The sequence below is a fragment of the Podarcis muralis genome, chromosome 8, assembly GCF_964188315.1.
Source record: "Podarcis muralis chromosome 8, rPodMur119.hap1.1, whole genome shotgun sequence".
In the NCBI taxonomy this organism is placed as follows: Eukaryota; Metazoa; Chordata; class Lepidosauria; order Squamata; family Lacertidae; genus Podarcis; species Podarcis muralis.
The window spans coordinates 73470598-73497889 of record NC_135662.1 but is presented as its reverse complement, the minus strand read 5'-3'; the positions used below and the strand labels follow the sequence as shown (position 1 = coordinate 73497889).

General features: G+C 42.9%; 1 protein-coding gene across 2 annotated transcripts in view; it reads right to left on the bottom strand.

Annotated features, from left to right (window-relative positions):
• The window catches only part of CDH12 (cadherin 12), a 688633-nt gene that overhangs the window by 37521 nt on the left and 623820 nt on the right, over nt 1–27292 (bottom strand). For both annotated transcript variants that reach the window (XM_077933347.1, XM_077933348.1), the window contains one exon: nt 6145–6332. In XM_077933347.1, coding sequence (XP_077789473.1) covers nt 6145–6332 — 188 coding nt within the window. The remainder of the gene's footprint in view (nt 1–6144; nt 6333–27292) is intronic.

Below are 27292 nucleotides of genomic sequence, written 5' to 3'. Positions count from 1 at the left end.
AACCTGTCACACCACTTAAGCCCTCACCTCCAACACTGCCAGACAGGCGCACAGCACAGAGGATACAAGGGGCTGCTCTGCACCACCTGCCAACTGTCCTGTCCAGGGTGGAGCCTGCCCTTGGCAGGCACATCCACCCAATGCTGGCCGGATGGCCATTCAGCGAGGGGGGTCAGGGATGCTTTGGTAGGGCTAGGCCAGGCTCTGGCGCCCAGAGACGCCCCCCAGTGGCAGGCAGGGTGGGATTGGGATTCCTGCATGGAGGTGCTTGGTTCATGCCTACTCAAAATCATGTGCTTGGGGCTACACCCCCCTAGCCCTCCCTCCATGCTATGCCCCTGGCTGTCAGCACCAATCAGCTCATCGGCAAAGAGAATGCACATTCAAATGAGCTTGCTCTCAGCAGCACCGAAGATGCAGTGATCCACTTCCCCACCCCTGTTCTAGGAAAACAAAAAGCCAGTTCCCCACACCTGTTCCAGGGAATGATCTGCTCCTTCATTGTTTTTCAGCTGTGGGGCAGCTACCTAAAAGGCCTTGCTGTTGCTTAGGCATGGAAATATTATATATGAGCCCACATTCATACTGGTAAGTTAATGAATTGTGAGTTTCAACCGCCCAAAAGCCCACTTTTTCCACTGACTCAAATAAATTTCTATCACACATGCATTTCCCTACCTTGAAGTGACTGAGGCATCACTTCCCTGCCCACAACTCAGTGTGCATCCTGGTTGGATTAAGGCAACTACCTATAAATAGCTTTTATGCTTGCTTTTGTATATATAGTGGTACCTCGGGTTAAGTACTTAATTCGTTCCTGAGGTCCATTCTTAACCTAAAATTGTTCTTAACCTGAAGCACCACTTTAGCTAATGGGGCCTCCTGCTGCCACCGCGCCACCAGAGCACGATTTCTGTTTTGATGCTGAAGCAAAGTTCTTAACCTGAAACACTATTTCTGGGTTAGCGAAGTCTGTATCCTAAAGCCTATGTAACCTGAAGCGTACCACTGTATGTATATATATATAGAGAGAGAGAGTGAGTTGTAGCCTCTCAGACATGCATTTTTTAAATATGAAATGCACTATTTAGGTGTACAACAAGCTAACTTGTGAGCAACTGTACCTAACACAGCCCACCAGTCATATATTGTGGCCTGGCAGGTAGATGATGTTTCCTCTACTTTGCTGTCCTGGACAAACAGAAAATGCAAGATATTTGTCGAACTGATGGTAGGCCTCTTTTGATGGTTGCTGGTGGGCTGTGTTCAGCTAACATGCTTGGGAGGCCTGACGTTAACGTATAAGAGACAGAATTAACTTTCTGAACCGTAAGAATCTATTTATCCACTTAGAGATCATAAAAGCTTATTGATTGCAATGCTAATAAGGCAGTAGAACTTGCTTGCTTCCCTTCCCTTTGGCTGCTGTTTCAGTGCCAACCACCATGTGGCACTAGAAGACACAAGATACTCAAATGGAAATACATTTGATCCTTTCTAAGAGATAACAGAGGATGTACCTGGGACTCAAAGCTCAAAGTCACAGAGTCAGCAACCACATTATGAGATTTCTGATGTGCTACAAACATACCTCCCACTTAGCAGCATTGGATTACGACAACTATTGAAAATAATGAGGGAAAGGGTCTGGCTTGTAATTTCCTCCAGCCAACCCTGTTTTTCACCAGCATATATGTTTTTATTCCTTCCTTAAAAAAAACAACCCACTGTATATTGTTGTTATTCTTGTTTTGCAACAACAGAGTGACTGTCAAGTGTTAAACTATAAACTTGCATTAGTAACAAGCCCAAATACTTTCTGGATGTTGGTTATCCCAGACCATCTCTATTCAGTGATTTGCTTGAGAATAGGGGATAAAACGTTGGCCTTCTCAAATCCTAAGTCTCTGAGACTTTTTTTCTTTTACATTTCTAATGAAGCATCCTAATTCAAACCTTTTGCACAAACATGCAGATCTGCATTTAATAGATTTCGCACACTTTTAAATGCTGTGATACGGTTATTGTCAGTCTACACACATTTTTTAAAAATGAACTTCGAAATACTTAGAAGTTAGCCAGTCCTTAGACTCTCCTCTTTTTTCTTTCTTTTAACAGACACTAGTCACCTGCAGCAGTGTCTGTGCATGGTTTCCGCCATATGAGTTGAAAATGTGCTATGTGGTAGAGAGAGAAAAAAGAAAACCACATGGCAGCCATGTTTTCTTTTATTCAATCTCCTTGGAAGCCTATTTGGAGCACTCCCTGAGAGTAGGAACATGTCTTCATATCTTTGCTCTACCTGAGAATTGCAGGTAGAGTTTCAACCCATGTGGCACAAACTGTGCATGCCAGCAGCTCCAGGTATGTGTGGAAAAAGAAATAAATACTACTTCATAGTGGATTCTGGCAGGAGTTAGGATTTTGAAGTGGGATCATATCTCATCCTCATATTGGTCCAGGAGGTATGGATCAGGCAAATTCACTCTAGAATTCAAAGCCACCAAATTCCTCCCCCATCTCTAGAGCTACTTGTTCCAGCGGGGCACCAACCTTCTGCTGGCTAGGTAAGGCTTGCTTTTAGTTCACACCTCCTTAACTATTCTCTTAATAAACTCCAGTCATTGCTGTCAGGCAGACAGACCTGGTGTGTGTCACCAAGAAAACAGAGTTCCAAAGGCCAAGCAATATTCATCTCTTAAATAGCTGCACAGACCGGCAGGTAGTTTTATAGGCCCACTTTGTTGCCCTTACTTTTCTGGCATGTTAGCTGTTGAAAAATAGAAATGATTTGTATGAATTGCCTTCTGATGTGTATGGAGCATTTTTTAAAACCTTGCAAGAAGGAAGGCATTGCACTGAGGAGACTGACATCTCTACAACTATATGGGAAACAGCTTCCAACAAACACCCATGCATTGAGTCCACATATTTGTTGCGGGCCCTGCTTCCTAATTATAAGCTCCCATGGCCAAACTAGGAAAGATGCTACACTTTAAATTCTTTAAATGAAATGCTTCAGCAGCCAGCAATTCTTAGGGAACACTGGAATGTTTATTCCTTTATCGTAAATGGAGCCTCACACTTGCAAGTCTTCACATGTTTACTCAGAACTTAGCCCCACTGTATTCAATGGAGCTTATTCCCAGTTAACTGGGTAAAGACTGTGCAGCCTTACACTGCAATCCTAAGCAATTTTACTCAGAATTAAGTCCCACTGAGTTCAATAGGATTTATTCTCTGGTATGTTCCTAATCAGGGACGCAGGTGGAGCTGTGGGTTAAACCACAGAGCCTAGGACTTGCCGATCAGAAGGTCGGCGGTTCGAATCCTCGCGACGGGGTGAGCTCCCGTTGCTCGGTCCCTGCTCCTGCCAACCTAGCAGTTCGAAAGCACATCAAAGTGCAAGTAGATAAATAGGTACTGCTCCAGCGGGAAGGTAAACGGCGGTTCTGTGCGCTGCTCTGGTTCACCAGAAGTGGCTTAGTCATGCTGGCCACATGATCCGGAAGCTGAACGCTGGCTCGCTTGGCCAATAAAGCGAGCTGAGTGCCGCAACCCCAGAGTCGGCCACGACTGGACCTAATGGTCAGAGGTCCCTTTACCCTTTACCTTTACCTATGTTCTTGATCATTCTCACAATTTCCTATTACAGTGGTACCTCGGTTTAAGAACAGCCCTGTTTACGAACGATTCGGTTTACAAACTCCGCAAAACCGGAAGTAGTGTCTTGGTTTGCGAATTTTATCTTGGTCTAAAAACGGAATCCGAATGATGGAAGGGCACCGGCAGTGGGAGGCCTCATTAGGGAAAGCGCGCCTCAGTTTAAGAATGGTTTCGGTTTAAGAACGGACTTCCGGAACAGGTCAAGTTCATAAACCGAGGTACTGCAGTATTATTATTACTCGCTTTTTTCCCTGACAGGGACTCGAGGCAGCTTCCAGCTAAAATTTTATTTCATTCTATTTACCGGTGGAAGGTTTGTACACGATCCTTTCCCTTGCACACTTTTTATTTGCAACAATCCTGTGATGTAGGCTGGGCTGAGAGGTTTTAATTGGCTCAAGGTGACAGATGTATATGTGCATACGACATATACATGTGCAGCAAGATCAAATGCAGGAGAAGCTTCTCGATACAGAAAATGATGTCCCTATTTTCATCTGATGGAAGTGAGAGCTGGACCATAAAGAAGGCTGATCGCCGAAGAATTGATGCTTTTGAATTATGGTGCTGGAGGAGACTCTTGAGAGTCCCATGGACTGCAAGAAGATCAAACACATCCATTCTTAAGGAAATCAGCCCTGAGTGCTCACTGAAAGGACAGATCGTGAAGCTGAGGCTCCAGTACTTTGGCCACCTCATGAGAAGAGAAGACTCCCTGGAGAAGACACTGATGCTGGGAAAGATGGAGGGCACAAGGAGAAGGGGGCGACAGAGGACGAGATGGTTGGATAGTGTTTTCGAGGTTACCAGCATGAGTTTGACCAAACTGCGGGAGGTAGTGGAGGACAGAGGTACCTGGCATGCTCTGGTCCATGGGGTCACGAAGAGTCGGACATGACTAAACGACTAAACAACAACAAATTTTCATCTGAGAAACACTGGAGGGTATGTGTTTACATCTTGCCTTCTACAAGTTATTCATGCAATTTCTATTTGGGTGAATGGTGTAGGACTGGTACCCTGTCCATTTTTGGTCCATACTCTCACTCAAAAGACTGGGCACATAATCATATGAAGTACTAAAACTTTTATGGCTACTAATTTTGCTTTTGTATTTAAAACACCATTTCTGTTCCTTCGGAGCTTTACGGCCCACTTGCAATAGTCAAACGAAATGCCGCAAGCTCTTAGTTACTATAGAGAGTGATTGATTTGAGCTGAAAATGTACTTGCTTTTGAAAACCACAGGAGAGAGCAGCTTCCTGGCTGGGAGATACAATGGACTCTTTGCCCTTCAGCGGGATTACATAGCTACAAGTTTATCCATTGGAAGATTCCAATAGGGCTGGATTGACAGCTTGGTGCCAGGTAAATATAAAAACAGGGCCGAGGATGGGGATGTGAGGGGGCGGGGGAAGGAATCCAGTTCCATACTTATTTTAATGTGTATGCACATAATTTACAATTCCAAACATAATGTGCGATAACACAGTTATCCCTCAAACCTTACACTTTCCTGAATTTTGTAATGCAGTTATTCAGGCAAATAAAATGCACATATTAGCGTAAAGCCTGCATTCAGATGCATATTTGAGTGAAAATAACATTAGAATACATCATGCTAGGGGAAATTGGTTTTTAAAAAGAAAAATAATGTGTATATCAGGAGAACTACACACTAAAATGCTGACAAATTTTCACAAGGACTTAAAAAACAACAACAACCCACAAACTAATGCAGAATTTTAGAGACTTGTATACAGTGGATGCTCGGGTTGCGAATGTGATCCATGTGGGATACACGCTCGTAACCCACAGTATTTGCAACCCACAGCTGCGCATGCACAGGTTGCGATTCGGCACTTCTGTGCATGTGCGACCGCTGAAAGGAAGTAACCCGTTCCGGTACTTCCGGGTTTCGGCAGTCCGTAACCCAAAAAAACGGAACCTGAAGCGGCTGTAACCCAAGGTATGACTTTATTGGGAAAATGGCAAAGGGAGAGTAACAAAAAATGACCAATTTATCCATCACCAGCTGAGGATAAAAATGGATTTCTGGTTAACAAGAAATCAAAACTGATCTCTCTTGCCTAGTACACTTGACAGAATGGTTGACCATGGACACCATGTTGCTGCCCTCTTCTATTGATGGTGTTTGTTACTCTTTTGGGTTAGGTGCTATGAAGAGAGGCAGTTCTTGACCTAAACATTTGGAAGATGTAAGTCTGATTTCAACCTATTTAACTGTGTGAAGTAATTTTGAGGTTAACCACTCATGGATGTTATCATGTACCTCCAAGGGGAGAAGGGTTATTGGGTTGTTGTTTGTATTTTGATTATATATTTTGCGGTTTTATATTTTGATTTTGTTCTGTGAATCGTCCTGAGACCTCCGGATATAGGGCAGTATGTAAATTCAAATAATAATAATAATAATAATAATAATAATAATAATAATAATAATAATAATAGAAATACCTTTTTCAGCTTGATGACTCCTTCTTGGGTGTTCTCATCTGTGCCGATGTCAAACAAGTTCCCTCCATCTCCCGGAACAATAGTATATTCAATTTCTGCATTTTTCCCAGAGTCAGGATCAACCGCTCTGATTCTTCCAATGGCTGAACCAATGAGAGATGTTTCAGGTACTTTCAGGTGGAAGATACCTATGGAAAATTGATAATCAGTTATTCAGCTGAAATTTTGGCAAATTACAGATAGTTGTAATGCATGCTGCTACCATTAATGTAGGTAAAAAGGTAAAGGACCCCTGGACGGTTAAGTCCAGTCAAAGGTGACTATGGGGGTTGAGGCGCTCATCTCACTTTCAGACCGAGGGAGCTGGTGTTTGTCCACAGACAGCTTTCTGGGTCATGTGGCCAGAATGATTAAACTGCTTCTGGTGCAACAGAACACTGTGATGGAAACCAGAGTACACAGAAATGCCTTTTATGTTCATGCCACAGTGATACCTATTTATCTACTTGTACTGGCGTGCTTTCGAACTGCTAGGTTGTCAGGAGCTGGGACAGAGCAATGGGAGCTCACACCATTGCAGGGATTTGAACCACCGACCTTTTGATCAGCAAGCCCAAGAGGCTCAGAGATTTAGACCACAGTGCCACCTGCGCCCCTACCATTAATATAGCACATTAGGGCACTACACAATCCCTATCATAATAGCCACGACAAAACTATTTTTTCCTTCCAATTCTGGTTTTAAAGGTGAAACTCAAATTTAATAAATAAATACATTAAATATAAACTGGGGGGAAATGGGCATTTGAGAGTTTTAGATTTGCAGCCATGTCCTGGTTGTTTTGTTTGGGGCAAGCATCAACCATGAAATACCCCAAGCCGTTAAGTGCTATTCCCATTACATCAGCCATTCAGGTAATATCTGTTGAATCATGTACACCAAATGTGGTTCAACACAGCTTTTGACAAAGTTGCATCACGTCAAGTTCGTCTAACACCAAAACGGATTATGCTGAAATATCACCAGCGTGTCGATAGCTCTGTATCTCTTTGCTATTCTGCAGGGTCCCAATGCCTATTCTGGTCATAGGCCCTTCAGTATCCAGAAATAACCCTAAAACCAGAGGCACTTTATTTTTACACTGGGGGCTGCACTTACAATAGTGTAGCAGCAAACAGATGTCTGCAAAAAGTTGATGTGCATACACCACAGTGTCTTTCTCACCAAAGCATTTCACATTGTTTTCTACACAGCAAGTTCATTAGACATAGCTAAAACAAGTGGACTGGAATAAAGCCATTTTGCTGCTAGAAGTTCTCGCTGCCCGAGTCTGTTGCAAGAATTTTAACAGCTTCATAATTTTGACAGAATGGCTCCCACTGCTACAAGGCACTCGTATTCTACTGAGGAAGAAGAATGTCCTCAACATTTTCCTTAATCATTTCAGAGGAAGCTATAATTTTAACGTTTCATCAAAAACAGAAGTCAGGGATTTTGTGCTAATCAATTTTAGTGAAGTCATTTCCCACCCCACCCCCTTTTGTACTTCAAGAGAGGTTCTTGACGCAAGCATGGGAGAGGGATGCTTCCTGTGAGCTTGGTTTCTCTAGAAATTCAACAACAACAACAACAAGTTTATTAAATTTGTGAGGTCCATGCCTTTACACAAAATACCATAAAACATTGTTAAAAGATAAACAATAAAATTATAAAAGTAAGCTAAAATTCATGTCATGCTATCCCAGCAAGGAAACTACCCAAAAAACCCCACCATTCAGGAAAGAAGATACAGCAACAGGTTAGGAGATCAATGGGAGGGACCTCACTGTTTCCTCCAGGAACCGTACCCTAGTTTTCATAGCCTTCACCACAAAGACTGCTACCACGTGAGAAATCCGTGGATCAGCGTCCACCAGTAAAAACTTTACTTGGTCCTCAGAGTTGACTATTGATTTGGGAATAGTTTGTAACATCGCATCCCTGAAGGCCGAATAGATGGGACAATACAACATGTAATGTATGAGATCCTCTTTGGTTCTCATATGACAAGGACATATACGCTGCTCTACTGGGATTTTTGCATATCTGCCTGACAGATAGGCCGTAGGAATGGTTTGAAAACGGGCCATGGTGAAGGCTCTCCGAAGGGTGGGATTGGTGATATTCGCTAAGTAATTGGCGCAGGTTTTGACTGTTTTCAGTCGGGGAAGCCAGTGGGAGGACCCTGGGTTCTGTATTTTTGTGATATCTAACAGAGCGTCTCTCTGCAGGATCCATTCCCGAACTTTGTCCGGGCTCCACAGTTTGAGGATATTAAACTCCGGTAGGGTGTATCTAACCAGGATCTCAGATAGGTTTTGACGCCAAGTGGTGTTCTTTTGAAGAGATACAAAGGCTTGTTTGGCTAATAAGGTGTTTGAGGTATTTGCAAGGTTGATGTAAAATCGTAGGAATCTTAAATGGGCTCTGGCAGACACAGAGGGTAATCCAACCTCCACCCTCAAGAAAGCTGCTGGGGTTCCTTGAGGAAGGCCTAGAATCCTCCTGAGATAATAATTTTGCAAAATTTCGAGCCGTTCCATCAGCCTCTGGTTCCACCCCCAGAGTTCTATCCCATATAACATCTGGGGAATAGCTTTCCCAACAAAAGCTCTTAATGCTGGGATCACCAATTGTCCTCCCCGGGTATGAAAGAAATTAAGCAGGACACCAATTGTTCTTCGTGTTAGGATGGTTACAGCCTTAAAGTGGGCTAACCAACTAGATGTAGCCTGGAATGTAACACCCAGATATTTAAAAAAAGGGCACTGTTCAATCACATGTTCATCTAAAGACCATCTAAAGGTGTGGCGAGCTCTAGTGAACACCACAATTTTTGTTTTGTCATAGTTTATCTTTAGTGAGTTATGGGAACAGTAGGCTGCGATCCCCTCCAGCATGCTGCGTAGGCCTCTTCGGGTGAGTGCCATTAAAGCCATGTCATCGGCATATAGCAATATATTCAGACGTTTACCTTCAAGGGCTGGAGCCGATGACTTGTACTTTGCCATGTACTGCACAATGTCGTTTATATAAAAGTTAAAAAGAAATGGGGCTAGCAGGCATCCCTGTTTGACCCCTTTCCCCAATGGCAGTGGGTCCGTAAGAGTTCCCGAAGGCCCAGTTCTGATTTTGACTGTAATATCTGTATGTAACTCTCTGAGAATTTTTAAAAGTCGTCTGTCAATATCCGTTTCATATAATTTTTTCCATAGTCTATCTCTGCAGATTGAGTCAAAGGCAGATGTCAAGTCAACGAAGGCCACGAAGAGTCTGCTCTTATACGCTTTTGCATATTTAGCTACCAGGGTCTGTAGTACCATACAGTGACCTATCGTATTGTGGCCCTTTCTAAATCCTGCCTGTTCCTGGTTGAACAGGTTAGAATGGTCCGCCCAATCTACCAGCTTGTTTAATAAGTACCGGGTATAAAGTTTGTATGCAGTGTCCAGAAGGCTTACAGGGCGGTAGTTTGCTGGATCTTGAATGTCTCCCTTCTTGTAGATAGGGGCTACCACACTTAGTTTCCAATTTGCTGGGATTTTACATGTGTTGTTTATTGCCGTAAAAAGTTTGGCCAAAAAGATGGCCCACCATTGGGCATTTGATTTAAAAACCTCAGGGGGGATCATATCCTCACCAGGAGCTTTGCCATTTTTTAAAGTTTGAATTAGCTGTAGGCACTCTGATTCCGTAACCGGATCCCAACTAGCTAGATGATCATTCTTCAATAGGAGGGACGGACTCGAATTAGCAGTATTTGAGGGTGTGTATAGCTTGGAAAAGTGTTGATACCACACATCGGATGGAATACTGCTGTTTACAATTTTTCCTTTGGATGAGACTCCCTGTGCTACTATTGCCCAAAATTTTCTATCGTCTCGCGATTTAATCGCCTTATCAAGTGCCTCCCATTGTTCCTTCCTATAAAGGGATTTCTTGAGTTTTAAGGTGTTTTTATAGTAAGAGCGCCATCTGTGGAAGTTTACCATAGATGACAGAGTCCTCTCCTGTTTTACCTTGTTTTGTTGTTTCCTAAGCAGGGATCTTAGCTTCCGGCAGTCTTTATCAAACCAGACCCCCGATTTGTTGTGTTGTTTGGGAGGCCTGGTGTTTATAAGAAATGGGAAAAGAGACCCTGAGACCCGCTGATATAATGAAAAAGGATCAAAGTTAGGTAAAAGACACTGGTCTCTCAGAGCCAATAAATCTGGAGAGTGCAGGTGTTGTTTAATTTTAAGCTCCAGCTCGCTGTTCCATTTGCGCCTGCGTGGGGCCGGTGCTTGAGGAGGGACTGCACAATGTAGATGTTGTAATCCTCCTGATTCGAGGGGAGTTAGTGAGATTGCTCTAGGAAGATGGTCGCTCTCAGTTCTGTTAAAAGTGCTGAGACCCTGTGCCCTCTCCAAAATTGTTGGAGAGACCAGGATATGGTCAATCACACTTGCACCACGAGGGCCGATAAAAGAGAAGAAACCTCCTGACCTATCCATGTAAGTGCCATGCAGGTTGTATAAATTATGCTTAAAGGCAATCTCCAGTAATGTATTACCTGCCTTATTCAGGACCTTTTCATCAGAACTCCAAGGGATAAACCAGTCTGCCTCTGGTAAAAACTGGGTTTTGGAGCCATACGAATTGATGTCACTGCCTATCCTAGCGTTAAAGTCACCTGCCAGCAGGATGTTCCAGTCAGGAAATTCTATTTTGGCCTTCTCCAAGCATGACTCCAAATCTTCCCAGATTTGTACTGTCTGAGAGGAAGTACACATGGGGGGAATATAAACGTTGAAACATAGAAAATCTCCTCCTGTGTTATTGGAGATAAGTAAAATCTGAAAATTGTTACTCTTCATCCACTGCAGTTGTCGCACCCTGTACCCTTGCTCTATAGGAATAAAAGTGACCAAACCGCCGCTAGGTCGGCCACGGTTATTTAGTTTTTTCGCAGGGGTAGCAAAAGCCACATAGCCCTGTAAGTAAGGGGGATGAGAGTCTAGGCACCAGGTCTCTTGTAAACAAATAATCTGGAATTTTGAGAGGAAATCCAGAAAATCAGCATCACCCTGCTTAGACAGCCAGCCCGCCACATTCCACGATAAGATGTGGAAATATGGTGGTGAGGGGAACAAAGGTAGACTCCTCCGTTTGTTCTTTAGGATGATGGAATGAATGTTTTTGAGGTGGAGTGAGCTGTTAAGATCATTTGTGGTAGGTACTAACCTAGTGAGTTTTGTTTCCCCGGCATGGTGTTCCCTCGCTGTATCTGTCTTTCAATCCTCCACCTGAATGTCATCTAAGGATCCTGAGGCGTCCGCAAAGATTGAACCGTTCCTACTCATCGGCATGGCAAGGTCTGCCTGGTGTATTGTTGTTTGAGGTATTAAGGGTTGTGTGGGAGAACCCACTTCTTCGGGGGACAGGAACCGGCACCGCGTCCAGTCTTCGTTGGATAAGGGCTTTGTCGTGTTAGTAGCAAAATTAAATTCCAAAGGAGCAGAAAAGCCTTGGAGGAGTAAGGATTTTTTTATGGTTTGTAACCTAGCTATTAACGCATCCTGGGACTGTTGAATCTGCTCAAGGGAGGCTAAAAATAACATCTCCTTTTCGTTTGAGATATCTTTTTTGGGTTCATTGGAAGGGAGTAAGATTTTTTGGAGCTTAGCCTTCTGTTTGGAAATATTGACTGCCTCCAGTTGGCCTTGTTTGTAGTTTTCAGAAGCCATTTCCAATTCTGTGCACAGACTAGTAGGCTTGCGTGTTCCTAAGAGGGATGGTGGAATGCCGGACTCTTCGAATAGGCGGGTCACCAACAGGCCAGCCCTCTGGATCCTGTCCCTCTTGTCCAAGATTTGTTTAGTTACCGACCAGTCTTTAAAGGTCACCACGACTCTGTTTTGGGCCTTATCAAAAGGAAGAAATTTCACGCTGACAATATTTTCTGCTGGAATAAGGCCTCTGATGACTAAGTCAATTTTCTTAAGTATATAAATTCTCTGTTGTGCAGGTGTGGAAAGGCCTCCATGCTTGAAGAGGGGGAGGAGGACTAGTTTATGTTTAATTAAAATTAAGTTCTGGCTCTTTTGTGCTCCCTTCTGGGGAGTTTCTTGCTTTGGGTCTGGAGTTTTCTTTAGTTTGCCACTAGAGGGCAGCGATTGTTTTACTAGCCTTGGAGGGCTAGCCACCTGATGTTTATTTAAAATGTTTGGGCTTTGGCTCTTATTTGGCGTTGTTATGCTGGGGTTCATTGTGCTTGAGTTCTCCAGAATCTTGAATAACTTTGAGAAGTTCATTTTCCCAGTCCAGGAGGGCAGCTTAGCCTTTCGGCCCATCTTCACATTCTTCGGCTTCTTCTTATGCATTGATCTCTTTCCCTTTAAGGAAGGTTTCCTAGTGGCCAGTACTTTCCCTTGGACTAGTTTGGCTCTGCTTGTTTTTCTTTCTTTGATGTTGAGCTGGATTTTATTTCCATTTGGCTTGTTGCTGGCTTCTTTGTGAAAGTGGCAGTCCTCTTTCCTCCTGATTAGTTCAATCAGGGAGGTGAGCAAACCCAAACATTCTGAAAGAAAGTTTTTAATTGGCCCCAGTTCTTTAATTAGCTGAGTTTGATGTTCTTCCAACAGATCTTTGTACAACCCTGTCATTATGTAATTAAAGCTGCCCAGATCTGGATGTTGAACTCTTGTGTCGTTTAGCCACTCCTCCACCTCAGTCGGGGCAGGAGACCCCCCCTTTCCTCCAAGCATAGGTTGATGAGTGGATTCCCTTGACCTGGCTTCTGGGTTTCCCAGTTGAGGCTCCTGTTCCGGTCGGGCCTCAAGGGCTGTATTTTCTGTAGTTGCCTGCTTTAACTCGGTTGCCAGGTCGACTCCTTTTCCTCCTCCACCCTCTGCTTCCATGCCCCTTCCGAACGAGGTACGGTCGACAGACCATTCGTGCAAATGCAGGCTCTCTGTGTTTTTATTTCTTTTTATTTCTTCTTCTTTTGGTTTAAAATAATATGGAATTTTTGCCTGCTTTTTCTTTGGGGCAGGGGGTTCAACAGCTTGTGCTTGAGCTAGAGGAATCCCCAGTTCTTTATAATTCTGTCTTGTAAGTACCATTTGAGTTATCTTCTCTAGTTATCTTCTCTAGCCGTGTGCTAGGGCCTTATTCAAAAGGAGCTCAGAGGTTGTAATTCTCTAGAAATTAATCATGCTGGAATGAGGGTTTCCCGGTTTGTTAGGCCCGTTGGCCTGATTCCATTCATACCAAGGCTAAGTAAATATATTCAATTCAGAAAGTTCAGCTCTCTTGACTATTATTGTTTTTACCCATCCTTCACCCTAAGGACCCAGGATGGGTTACAACAATTAAAATACAGTATTAGCGTTGGAACACAGTATCATACAATATTAAAAAAACAGTTTTAAACTACTTGAAATTACAGAAATAAGGTGGGTCTTAAAAAGATACATCTCTAGTCTCAATAAATCAGGGAAAGAGGTGCGTCTGATTTTGCTGTGTCCACGTATGGTATAAAAGCCCATGGCCTAAAACCTTGCTACAGCTATAAACTACTTATAGAAGAGCATTTCAAATTGGAGTGTACATGCAAACAAACAAATAGGAAAACCTATGTCTGGACAGTGCTTGGATGGGAGAGAAACTACATAGAAACCCATTTAAGTCAATGGGTGAAAAGTAGGATACTATAAAACAGGAGTGGCTACCTTTTCCCCCAGCCCAAGGTTTGTACAGATGCAGACACACAGACAGGGCAGGGAAACAGGCAGAAACACAAATATTCAGGCAGGCAATTTGACACATACATGAACAGAGTGACACAGATACAGGCATTCTGCTTTTCTGTAGACTGTGAGGGAATGGGAAAATAGTAGGAGGGAAGCCATCTCTTTCCTTCATTCCTGTTTCCTGACCTCAAATACAGTTGCTTCTTTCAACTGTGACAAACCAGAGGCAGGAAATGTCATTTTTCAGAGGCAAGAAATGGCACTACCAACTTGGAGACTGAATTCATTTTTAACACTCAAAAGCACCTAAAACGGTTCAAAAGGGCTAGATAGAGTGGTGCAGATGGGAAGCCATCAGAAAACAGGTTTACGATTATATTATTATAATATAGACCCTTCAAGTATCCCTATTTTTCAGTCCCAGATTTACAGAAGCCATCCCAGTTTCTGATTTGATCCCGCTTTTCCTTAGGACATCCCTATTTTCATTGGAGAAATGTTGGAGGGTATGTCATTGTAGGTCTCAATAGCAAATCTAGCCCTCTAGATTTCTTTTACTTGTTCATAAATCAAACGTGTATAGCTTCTGACTAGGTCCACCAACCATGCCATCTGGCCTGCCAACCACTTGACAGCACTCCCGTTTTTGCAATCCCAGGTAGGGAACAGTAACGAGAAATTTGTCAAGGCCAGTGTACATGGCTGGTGGGTTGGGCTGGGCTTGATTGAACAGATATTGCACAAGACATTGTTAAATTTGTGTATTTGAGAAGGGCTTTGGTGCCTTATTTTTCGTGGTCTAGGTCAGCATAAAACAATGGGTGAATTTCTAATGCTGGTTGTCCCTTTTCTTCACTTACAAAGTTGCAAAAACATCCCAGTCAATGAGGAGCTTGTTTTCTGTTTTAAGAAATATGGCTGGCTCTACAATGAAGGGAATATGTGAGTCAAGGCAGTTGTATATTACTTATTTCAAATTGTTTAGGCTGCAGTGTTTTATTTACAGCAACTTGGCATTCTGTTGCATTTCCAGAAATTCAGCAGCAATAAAAGCCAGGGTCATTTGGATTAATCTGAAACTCTGAAGGATTCTTCAGCTCCTGCCAAACTCAGATTTTCAATGATGTACTGTGTAATTAGGCTGCCACCATCCTTCAGTAATGGTACCTCAGTAACATATGGAACATCTTAATGGCTCTTACCTTGGCAGCATGCTGTTAAGGGAAGTAATGAAAACAAACAATGCATGTTTTCACTCAACTGAAGGGTAAAATGTTAAATCCACTTTGCTATTTCCCTTTGACTAAAAATGGGGCAGGGGGGGATGTAAGAAGAGAACAAATTAAAAAGCATGCAGCTGCCTTTCAAAGCATGTGTTCATCTTCCATTGTTCAAATTTATTGTCAATTCAGTCTCTCTGGTTGGAGCTACACTGACCTGTTTAATGTTCATAATAGAACAATATTAGACATGTTGTACTGAAACCTTGCAGGGCATACTTGTTAATTAAAATGTTTTTTACCTTGGTCCCCCTCACCCACATCAAATGTAAGCAATACCCAGCCACACCTTTTCCCCAAATACTGTTTCTTTCCCTGCTGGTCGCTGGTTGCTCTGGTGTCACATTTTAATCTTCCCTCCCTCCCTCTGTGTCCTTTGAACACCGTCCCTTGAATACCATTGTGGGCGTGGGGAGAGAAGTGTAGTTTTGTCTGCATTCTCTGCCCTGCTGAATTCTGCAAGGGGCAGCACTGGGACTAAGCAGAAGTTAAGGTAAAGGAACCCCTGACCATTAGGTCCAGTTGTGACCGACTCTGGGGTTGCGGCGCTCATCTCGCTTTATTGGCTGAGGGAGCTGGCGTACAGCTTCCGGGTCGTGTGGCCAGCATGACTAAGCCGCTTCTGGCGAACCAGAGCAGCGCACAGAAACTCCATTTACCTTCCCGCCGGAGCGGTACCTATTTATCTACTTGCACTTTGACATGCTTTCGAACTGCTAGGTTGGCAGGAGCAGGGACCGAGCAACAGGAGCTCACCCTGTCACGGGGATTTGAACCACTGACCTTCTGATCAGCAAGTCCTAGGCTCTGTGGTTTAACCCACAGTGCCACCCATGTCCCATTAAAAAAAAAAAACCCTATAGAGGAACGTATAAGCAATGTTTCACCGATATAGCAGCATAAAAAGATTAAAAATTAAGTGATAAAAAAGACAAGGTAATAATGCATTATGAACATAAAAAGTAGGATGCCAGGTGTCCATCTACATTATCAAAACTATTCCTTAACCCTTCCTTAGCATTAAAAACCGTGAGTGTAGATCCACCCTCTGTCTTGCATTATTAGCTTTGGTGACCAAGGGGATTCAGTACATGACACCCTATGGAACTGTATACAGTTGCTGGGAATCATAAAAGGGGAGAATGCTGTTGTACTCCAGTTCTGATAGATGGATCTTTGGCCTGATCCATCAGGGCTTTGTTTTTATGGAAGCAGTTTGTTTGATAAAAACTGGTGTACTGAGAATCCAGACTAGTTGGCACAACGTAAAGAGACCATGTGACTTTATCATATTCACTGTGTTTACAATTCAAACCACATTTATAAATCACATTTTGATCCACCCCAGAAATGTAGACACCTCCTGTGAAATGTTAATGAAGTGTTTTCCCAATTATTTTCTTATAATAATGGATGTTTCACCTGAGGAAGAATCTTTAATTTTCTTCAGCTGTTGCCCCAGGGAAAATTCAGTGGCAATTCTAATTTTCCACAAAGTATCTCAAGGGTTTATGATTCATCTTATACTTTCCCCTCATAGCAACTCTGCAAGGTAATTTCAACTTAGAGATACTGAAATTCAAGAATGCTCAACACAATTCATGGCTGAGGCAGGATTCTGAGCTCCAGTAAAGGTAAAGGTAAAGGGACCCCTGACCATTAGGTCCAGTCGTGGCCAACTCTGGGGTTGTGGCGCTCATCTCGCTTTATTGGCCGAGGGTCATGTGGTGAACCAGAGCAGTGCACGGAAACGCCGTTTACCTTCCCACCGGAGCAATACCTATTTACTACTTGCACTTTGACGTACTTTCGAACTGCTAGGTTGGCAGGAGCAGGGACCGAGCAACGGGAGCTCATCCCGTCGTGGGGATTTGAACCACCAACCTTCCGTTTGTCAAGGCCTAGGCTCTGTGCTTTAACCCACAGTGCCACCCACGTCCCTCTGAGCTCCAGTACACTACCCTAATTCTCAGCAAGCTTTGCAATGGCACCAATAAATTTAGGCCATGTGGTGATCTGGTTATGCGATGATGTTATCCTACAGTGGCTTCACCATGTGGCGAACTGTGTGTGGATTTATTGCAGAGATGGGGAACCTGAAGCCCTTCAGATGCGGATGGAGTGCAATTCTCATCATCCCTGACCACTCAGGTGGAGTTTACCCAACACTGATCTATTCACTATACGTTCTCCTCTGCATTTCACCATCAAAAATGTCCCATGGTAAGAATGTTACAATACCATGAGACATTGGTTCTCTATGAACCATATGTTATATGCAAATAACAACCTGGTAAGCTGAACAGCACCCAACAACCACTTGTTGGTGGATTGCCAGGTGTTTGGCAACCTCCCGCCCACCCACCTTTCATCCATTTCCTTTTTGCAGTGCTAAACATGGAACAACATACACGGCTGTGCTCAGCTCTGTGTGCAGACCTGATCTGGATACAACAAATGTAACAGGACCATTCGCAACAGGAAAGAGAAAGCTGAAGCAATGAGAAAGACCAAAATGACAAAGTATGAAATGAGAGCAGGTCACTGGTGATGTTATAATCACAGAGGAATCGTAATGAAAGCCCTCTAGCCTGAGTTTCACCTGCATATTCTTCCAATGAAACGAGCAATATGAACGGAACATGAGGCTACTGTGAAGCAAATCAATTTTGTTTGTCCTTGACATTTTAAAACTGCGTGGTTCTTGAGGAGGGCCACTGTTTTGAGAACATAAAGCTTTAAAGGCAGGGCAGAGAAACAGGAGTCCACCTCCTGCCATCAGTATGTCGTGATAACAACAAGCCCTGCTCATAATCCTCAGAAGTATGTGACAGAAAGAAAGGAAGTAATTGTTCTTTCAGAAGTCTCTGTATGCGAACGAGGATGAATTGCTGCTTTTCTCGGATTCTAATTTTTTCAATCTTAAATTTAGTGTGTCATATTTCTGCATTAATATGCATTTCTTTCAATAGTCACATTTTATGCAGTTTTGCCCAATATACACATTTTTGCAACATTTTTCTCATATGATACATTTTGTATGTTATTTTATTTAATATAGGTATTCTTATGCACATTTCCCCCTGATGCTTCTTTGTACTTATTTTTTTTGCAAAAACTGGAGAAATAATAATTTCTAAGGATACCTGCATTTCATTATGCATACTGTTACAAGCACATCATATTAGAACTGAACTTCATCCTTTACCCTAGTGTGAACTAAGAAGAAGTGAGGGTGCCTGAAGACAAATGAGCTGGCAGTTGTTTCTTTCCTGCCTAATTCCTAGGAACAATTAGCTGCTAAGAAGATAGAAGATAAGCAGAAATTCACAGGGGAGGAGTAGGCCCCTCCAATTCCCTCCAGCATTATCTGTCTGCATCCCTGGGAGCTTCCAAGATCTCAACAGTCAAAGTCTGATTTACACCTGTCTACTTTTGTTATGATAAATGCAAGGTGTTGCACAGCTGTAAGACACTCCCCTGTATCACAAAACATATATATACCTATATACGTATAGGAATGGGGAGAGCACTCAATCTCTGGCCAGTGTCTCTCTCACATGCTTTCATCCATAAGTCTATTTCTTCCCATTTCCAAACTGATCAGTGAGAGATTATGACATATTGGAGATTCTGCACATTGACCACAGAATGTATACAATTCAGTCAAAATATGCCCATTCCCCAAGACCTGTTGTAGATGATGCATGTTGACTGGGAAACGTTCAAAATTCCTTCTTCAAGGGCAGATTACAGATAACAATGGTCTGTTGTTATGCACATTAACTGCTCAACTTGTATTCCCCTTAACATATATGCACACATACAGGTGCACACACACAACTGCTTTGGCTAATTTTCTCTCTAAGGCAAACCTACCATGCCCAAAGCACTGGGGTTTGCACATTACTGACAAATCCCTGATCTTTGCAAGCTTACTTGTGGGCCCATCATAGTGGACTGTTTGGAATGGAAGGAAACAATTTGCCCAGGGCTGCTCTAAGCTTTGCTGAACTGCAGTCATGCACTTTTGTTAAGGTTTCACTTTTGATGCATCATCTAACAATGAGAACTGTGGAGAAGTTTTAGAAGGGAGCTGGGTATGTATTCACGCATGAGATAAGTCAGAAGAATTTTGCTCCTTGGTTCTACCAAAGAAAAGCAATGGGAACAGCATAATCTGCAAAGTTTGGATTTACGGCTGCGGTCACATAGGTAAGGGTCAATTCGAGAACATTGAAAAGGGCAAGCTGAATCCAAATGTCACACACGCTTGATTTACTTAAAGGAAACACATTGTAATTTACACATGCACAAATTGCCTTTTGCTTAGCCGAAGTTACCCAAATGGCAACAGTGACTGGGGGAAAATGTCAAATTTCATTAAGTTCACTGCTTTACTTTTTGCCTCTCCTGTGGATCATCTAATGTTTGTATGGCAACAGATTTCTAATAGAGTAGGGAATTTATAACAACATGTGCAACGCAATCTGTGCACAGTGTGGTACATCTGGGGTGATCAACACACAAAGACTCATCATTTAGGGGCTAATGACCATGAGATGGACAAACAGCCTGATACGTGCTCAGTGGTGGAGAAAGGCTGGGCGGTGGGGTGGCGCACTCCGGGTGCCATCCCTGAAAGGGTGACAAAGCGGGTGGGATAGGCAGTCATGGGTGCCACGCGCATCGCATCCCTAGGGGAAGCTGCACACGTCGCGTCCCTATGGGCGGGGCGCCCCGCCCCAGGTGCCCAAGAGGCTTCCTCGGCCGCTGTACGTGCTACAATGTGACTCATTCAAAAGTTGTATAAAACAAAGCAGTGGGGGGTGTTAAATCAGAGAAACGGCAAGTGTCTGGTGCTGATTCCTTCCTCAGGCCTTTTATTTTGCTGTGCTTATAGAATGTCAACACGACCAAGCTTATTCATTTGTAATAACAACGTATGAGTCAGGTTTTGCCTTTTCGACCAGTGCTGACTTACATCTTATGTATGTTATTTCATACAGAACTCCACTGCTGCAATTATGAATCACAAAATTGTAGAGTTGGAAGGGACCCCATGGGTCATATAGTCTAAACGCTCCCCCCCCCCCCCGCGCAAGGCAGGAATCTCAGCTAATGCATCCATGACAGATGGTTATCCAACCTCTGCTTAAAAACCTTCAAGGAAGGATAATCCACAACCTCTCGAGGGAGACTGTTTTACTGTCGAACAGCTCTTACTGTCAAAAAGTCCCGTCCCCCTGATGTTTAGTTGGAATCTCCTTGAAGAGACTTGAAGTCATTGGTTTGAGTCCCACCCTCCAGAGCAGGAGAAAACAAGCTTTCTCCCTCTTCCACCTGACTGCTCTTGAATATTTGAATATGCCTATCATATCTCCTCTCAGTCTACTCTTTTCCAGGCTAAACATAATCAGCTCCTTCAACTGTTCCTCATAAGGTTTGGTTTCCAGACCCTTGATGATCTTGGTTGCCCTCTTCTGAACACATTCCAGCCTGTTCACATCCTTCTCAAATTGTGGTGCCCAAAATTGGACACAGTATTCTAGTTGTGGTCTGACCGAGATAGAATAGAGCACGTCTATTACTTCCCCTGGGACCTGGGTGGCGCTGTGGGTTAAACCACTGGGCCTAGGGCTTGCTGATCAGAAGGCCGGCGGTTCGAATCCCCGCAATGGGGTGAGCTCCCATTGCTCGGTCCCTGCTCCTGCCAACCTAGCAGTTCGAAAGCACGTCAAAGTGTAAGTAGATAAATAGGTACCGCTCCGGCGGGCGGGAAGGTAAACGGCGTTTCTGTGTGCTGCTCTGGTTCACCAGAAGCAGCTTAGTCATGCTGGCCACATGACCTGGAAGCTGTACGTTGGCTCCCTCGACCGATAAAGCGAGATGACGCCGCAACCCCAGAGTCGGTCACGACTGGACCTAATGGTCAGGGGTCCCTTTACCTTTATTACTTCCCTGGATCTGGACACTATACTTCTGTTGATGCAGCCTAGAAAACATTAGCTTTATTTTGCTACTGCTGCAAACAAAAAGAGAATCATGCACAGTCCAACTACAGTGGTACCTCGGGTTAAGTACTTAATTCGTTCTGGAGGTCCGTACTTAACTTGAAACTGTTCTTAACCTAAACCACCACTTTAGCTAATGGGGCATCCTGCTGCCGCCACACCGCCAGAGCACAATTTCTGTTCTCATCCTGAAGCAAAGTTCTTAACCTGAGGCACTATTTCTGGGTTAGCGGAGTCTGTAACCTGAAGCGTATGTAACCCGAGGTACCACTGTACTGTTGTAAAGACAAATACACCTGCTACTGGTTAAACTGTGTCAGGTTCTAGGATAATGGTTTTCTCACTAGGAGCCCAAGAGTTCCTCAGTAGCTTACCAAGAACTGCGTAATAAACAGAACAGCAACAGTAGACAAGCTTCTGTGAAGGACAACTTGCCCACCACTACCAATGATTGACAGATCTGTCTATTTTAGGTCCATAGGTGAAGAGTAGGAGTGGCAGTAGCTGTGTCATCATCCACAAATGCTGGCAATCTGCCTGGCACAGGAGGGGACAGGCTGGGAACCAAGCAATGAAGGAAGAAGATGGGAGATGTGGACATGCTTGAACTGTGGGAGAGTAAAACATCTATCCCAAGGCACACCAAGACAGAGGCTGGCACTGTGTGTGTTATTGCTGACACGCTCCTGTCTCTTGCTCTAACAGTGCCCTATCACAAGCCCCAAATCCACTGTTTCTTTGGCTGAAAGTCAAGCAATATTATCTGGTGGAAGTTGATGCAAAAAGAGTTCCCTCAGGGAAGAAAGTTTGAAAACCATATCTGAACACAGTGTGGGAAAAAAGTTCTGGGCTTTCTATACTGCATGTTCCACTTCACTGAGCTCCTTTAGTAGGAAGGGTTGCCTAGAAATTTAATAAATTAACAACAGCTGCAGCAGCAATGAAAGAAGAAATTGACTTTAATGTATGGGCAGATTCTTACATGAAGACCACCAAACTTTAAATGAGCTGTGGAAGAATAGGACTTTTTTAAACAAGCCTTTATGTTTCTGTGGACTTCTGGAAGGCAAAAGTCTGTGTATCTTTTTAATAATATCATAAACCATCCTGTTCTCCATTTATTTTCCTTTTATGCAAACAATTTCAAACCACTCACTTACACGACATGATATCAGGGCAAACCATAAAATCTTTATTGATTTGAAAATCATTTTTTGGAAAAAACCATTCTTTACCTGAATTGCTAGCTATTTCCAGTATAAAAGAAAGGTGAATTATGGGTGTTCTATTATTTCAACCAAGAAAAGCTCTCCCTACTATGATTTGCTAGGTTAAGGTGGACTATGATTTGCTAGAGGCTAGAATGGGGAAAATGCAGTTAATTAATGTTCCTAGTGATTGTTTTCTTCTTTGTGATCTTTGTCTCTCAGTAGGATATTTACCTTTGTGTGTGTTAGTGGGTCTTTGAATCCAAATATTCCTATGACATATATTGCATTGCATAAAAGACATTATACAGCTAAATGCTTTCATTTTCTCTCTTTCAACACAAAGAAATAAGGTGATGAAGAAGTTATGGAACAAAAATACTGCAAAACATGAATTAACTTCTTCACTTAATTTGCATGATTCCACAATGTATCATTTATCTCAGTTAATTATACATCTTCCGTTGCTTAAATGTGTAAGTAAATCTTTCTCCTCCTGAAGATGATGAATTAAAACTGCTATAAATAAGCTGTAGCAGCTCTAGAGTTGATCACAGTACATTTTACAACAGTGGCGTCTATTTTTTTCAGATCTAAAGAAATTTCCAACCCTTCTAATTGATCACAGAATGCCGCCTTATCCCAACTATCAAATGGTGGATTTATTTCTGACCTTGTCAGATTCAGCTGTGCGGAGATGGATAACTTGTGGCCATCCAGTTGCTTCTGAACTAGAGCTCTCATCATCCCTGAACATTACCCATGCTGGCTGAGGCTTAGGGGAGCTGAAGTCTAATGATATCTGCAGAGCCACAGGTCCCCACACCTGTACTAATGCCTTGTTAGATGACATGTGTTTAAAAAACAACAAGTGAGATAGATGAATGACTTGGTTAGTTCTCATTCCAAATCTAGAAGCATCTCTGGAAATTTTATTTTTATTTATTTTAATAGTTACCATATTTTTCGCCCTATAGGGTGCACCGGCCCATAGGGCGCACCTAATTTTGGGGGGGAAATAAAGAGAAAAATTTATTTTTTCCCCCAGGCATGGGGCGGGGGCGGGGGAAGCCCGAGCTTCCCCCGACCCCAGCCCCCAGAACAGGCTGCTATCCGCAAGCCTTGGGAGCCCGGTGGGAACTCCCGCCTGGCTCCCAAGGGTGGCGGATAGCTTCCTGAAGCCTGGAGAGCGAGAGGGGTCGGTGCGCACCGACCCCTCTCGCTCTCCAGGCTTCAGCGAAAGCCTGCATTCGCCCCATAGGATGCACACACATTTCCCCTTCATTTTTGGAGGGGGAAAAGTGTGTCCTATAGGGCGAAAAATACGGTATTTGAATTTAATGAATTCATTTATTTATTCATCTGCAATTATATTTTAGGATCTAACTATGCAGATTTAATCCATATATTGCAACCATTCTGCACTATAAGAAACTTCTAACACAGTGTTTCCCAACACTGGGTCTTCAGCTGTTTTTGGACTACAACTCCCATCATCCCTAGCTAGCAAGACCAGTGTTCAGGGATGATGGGAATTGTAGTCCGAAAACAGCTGGAGACCCAAGGTTGGGAAACACTGTTCTAACACAGGGGTCAGCAAGGTTTATCTTGCCTGGGCCACATCGGCCCAGTGGAGATCCCTCCATGAGTCAGATCGCGCATGCGCAGATGCAATTTTTAGCGCCGTGGAAGTGAGTCCCTGTGCTGCGCTGCGCCGGTTTAGCGCAACGTGCGAGTGGGCAACTCAGTTCGGGGGCAGCTCCTGGGCCAGTCGAATGATGTCCACGGGCTGGTTCCGGCCCATGGGCCTTAGGTTGCGGACCCCTGTTCTAACAGTTTCAAGCTCCTAATGATGGAGGAGAGGGAATCTCAATACTTAACTATTCCTCTGTTAGGCTCCAAGTTCCATCCTGGGCATGCCAAAATGAGAGATGGCATAGAATTTCATCTGGTCTACATTTTTAACTAAACTCACCTAACTCACATATCCCAGACTAGAGGAGGAATCCTATGTGTAAGAAGCTGGCATAAAGCAAGCTGGTACGCAAGAAGCTGGCATAAAGTTATACCAGATCCAATCAGCAGTAATGCTGTTGCCACCGCTCTGCATTAGCTTGGCAGAGGGAAAACAAGCCTTTGAAATAATATTATGCACCAGGTTGCAAGACACACAATGAAGATGAATGGGCTTAGGGTCCCTCTTAAGTTCCCGCTCTTTGGTGCTGCCATACCATACCCCCAGAAGGCCACTTTTTTGGTACTTAAACCCAGGATTGGCCCACTCATCAAGTTGGGTGAAGCAGCTGCCATGGGTGAATGATGCCCAAGAGGGAGGCAGGGAACCTCTGCCCTCCCATATGTTGCTGGACTCCATTCTCCCATTCTCTGGCCAGTGGTGGGGCATTGTAGGTGTTCGTAGTCCAGCAACATTTGGAGAGTTGCAGGCTCTCCATCACTGCTCTAAGCCCTAAGCCAAAGGCTACCTTTTCAGTATTTGGAGAGGGAGTAAGGAAGAGTCTGGAAGTAGTCTACAGTGTCACCATCATGATTAAAGTGCAACAGGCTTTAGCATCCAAAAATGGCTTATGATGTAGCTTCTTAAAAGGCTGCATCAGCCTGTCTGATTATTAAGATCACCTTCTGATCCTTTCTCTGAGTTTCACTAACCATTAGAGGTAAGTTAGATGGAGATGGGGCAGCATCTATTGATTGGTGGATTGATTTGGTTGAATTTCTTACCCTTTATCATAAGGCTGGATTACAACAACATGAAGTGCAGCATTGAAATCAGTTTAAAAAACCATTCACAATCAGAAGAACAGGGTGAATCCTAATATATGTGTCTCTCAGATATCAAAGACCTGGGTGAATAGGTGCATCTTCAGCCTATGGCAATGCTGTTCACCCCCATTTACTAATGAACACCTGGCCAAACGTAATTTGATTTGGTTATATAGGTTGACTCTGATGAGTTAATTTGTTTTGCAGATCCTATTTATCCACTCTTCTTCCTGGTATGCTAAGAAAACCTATATAATGTTAAAAAAACCAGAAGCCTTCTTATTAGGAATTACAGGTACCAAGATACCAAAGGACCAGAAAAGACTGTTAATGTACGTGACAACACCCGCATGGATGCTACTAGCCCAGAGATGAAAGGAAGAAACAATTATCAGAGATCGCAAAGAAAGGAATATACGATAACAACAAGAAGATGAAGAAAGTAATAAAGGACTATCTGGATTGAACTGGGTAGGATTGTTTAATTAAAGCAGCAATATAAGTGATGTTTGGACTCGTCCGGAGCTTGATGTGTGGGTACCCCCAACAAAATTTAAAATTCGGCTGTATAATTTGGAACTAATGTGATTTGGATAATGTGATGTGATTGGCCTGTTAATAAAAATTATTAAAAAAAAAAAAAAAAGAGAGAGATGAAAGGAAGAAACAACCCCGATTAGAGAAGAATGGCAAACCAAGTTGATGGACTATGCCGAAATGGCAAAATTAACTGGGAAGCTCAGAAATCAAGAAGACAAGAACTTTCAAAAAATAATGGTAAAAGTTTGTGACTTACTTATGAGACCACTGCAAGCAAGTTAAAACATTGGCAGGATTTTAACCACACTTGTAAAGTAACAGAAAGTACGGATAAATTAGAAGGATAAAAATTTGGATAAATATTGATATACAGTTGTAGATATTATCAGGGAAGTGATGGGGGGAGTCAGGAGATTCAGAGTAATCTCAATATTTGGACTTTGAATTGTTGTTTGTAATTTATATTATTTAAAATCAAATTTTAAAAATTATTAAAAAAGCAAAACCTATGTAATGAAGGTGGTAGATGCACCTTTTCGGGCAGGGAATTCCACAGACAATGTCCTCTCCTAGACTGCCCCTCCCAAGTATCCAAGGGTGGACCCCAATCTTAACATCCAAGGGATGTAAGGAAGGCTTTGGCACCCTGTCTTTCAAACTCCTTCTCTAAAGTGGCTCACCACTTTGAAGATAATTGAAGATATGCCTTTTATATCTATTACTTTCTATGTTACACTGGATCTCGATCTGCTCCCCTGTTGGTTGTGATACTTTATTGCTGCTAATGTTGTTGTTTTAACTTCTTGTTTTAACATACATAAGCCACAAGGGTGTGATAACCATAATAAAATAAAAATAAAATGAGAAAATGAATGGAATGATTTCATATGCAGCTATTTAAACTGCACAACAGCTGGATGCAAGGCAGAAATCACACAGGTGCTTTGAACGTAAGTGACTTGCTTGTGGAGAGAAAATGAACTGAGTCACCACTTAATTGTAGCACATAGTGGTAATACTACAAGCTAATATAAATAGATTGATATTCCTTCCTTCCCTCACCCCTTATTATTATTCTAACCACCACCTCCTGTTATGACTCCTTCCCATGAGGCATGCCAAAACAACTTAAAATATAACATCTATAAAACAGTTAACATATATAAAAATAGTTAAAACAATTGCATATATAAAAAACTATTTTTAACGGTTGTGAACAGAGATTATTTTCAATTAGTGCAACAAGCCTGATAAGTTTCGTCAGTCTTATAAAACTCTTTATAGCTTTCCTTGAAATTCCATGGAAGTTTCACTGGCAGAGAAACCTTCATTTTCAATTCCACTGGAGGTGATACTCTGTGGCGACTCAACATTTCTCCTTTCCCCAGAGAGAAAGTTTTTAAACTAGAGCTCTCTCTGATGTGGTGAGACTTCATTTGTTTCATCTGGGCTCTCGGTTGTACAATTTGTTCCCCAGATGAATGAAATGGAAGCGGTACAACTTTCATGTGTGGGCTGTTGTTACATCAAAAATGAAACATGAGAACCAACT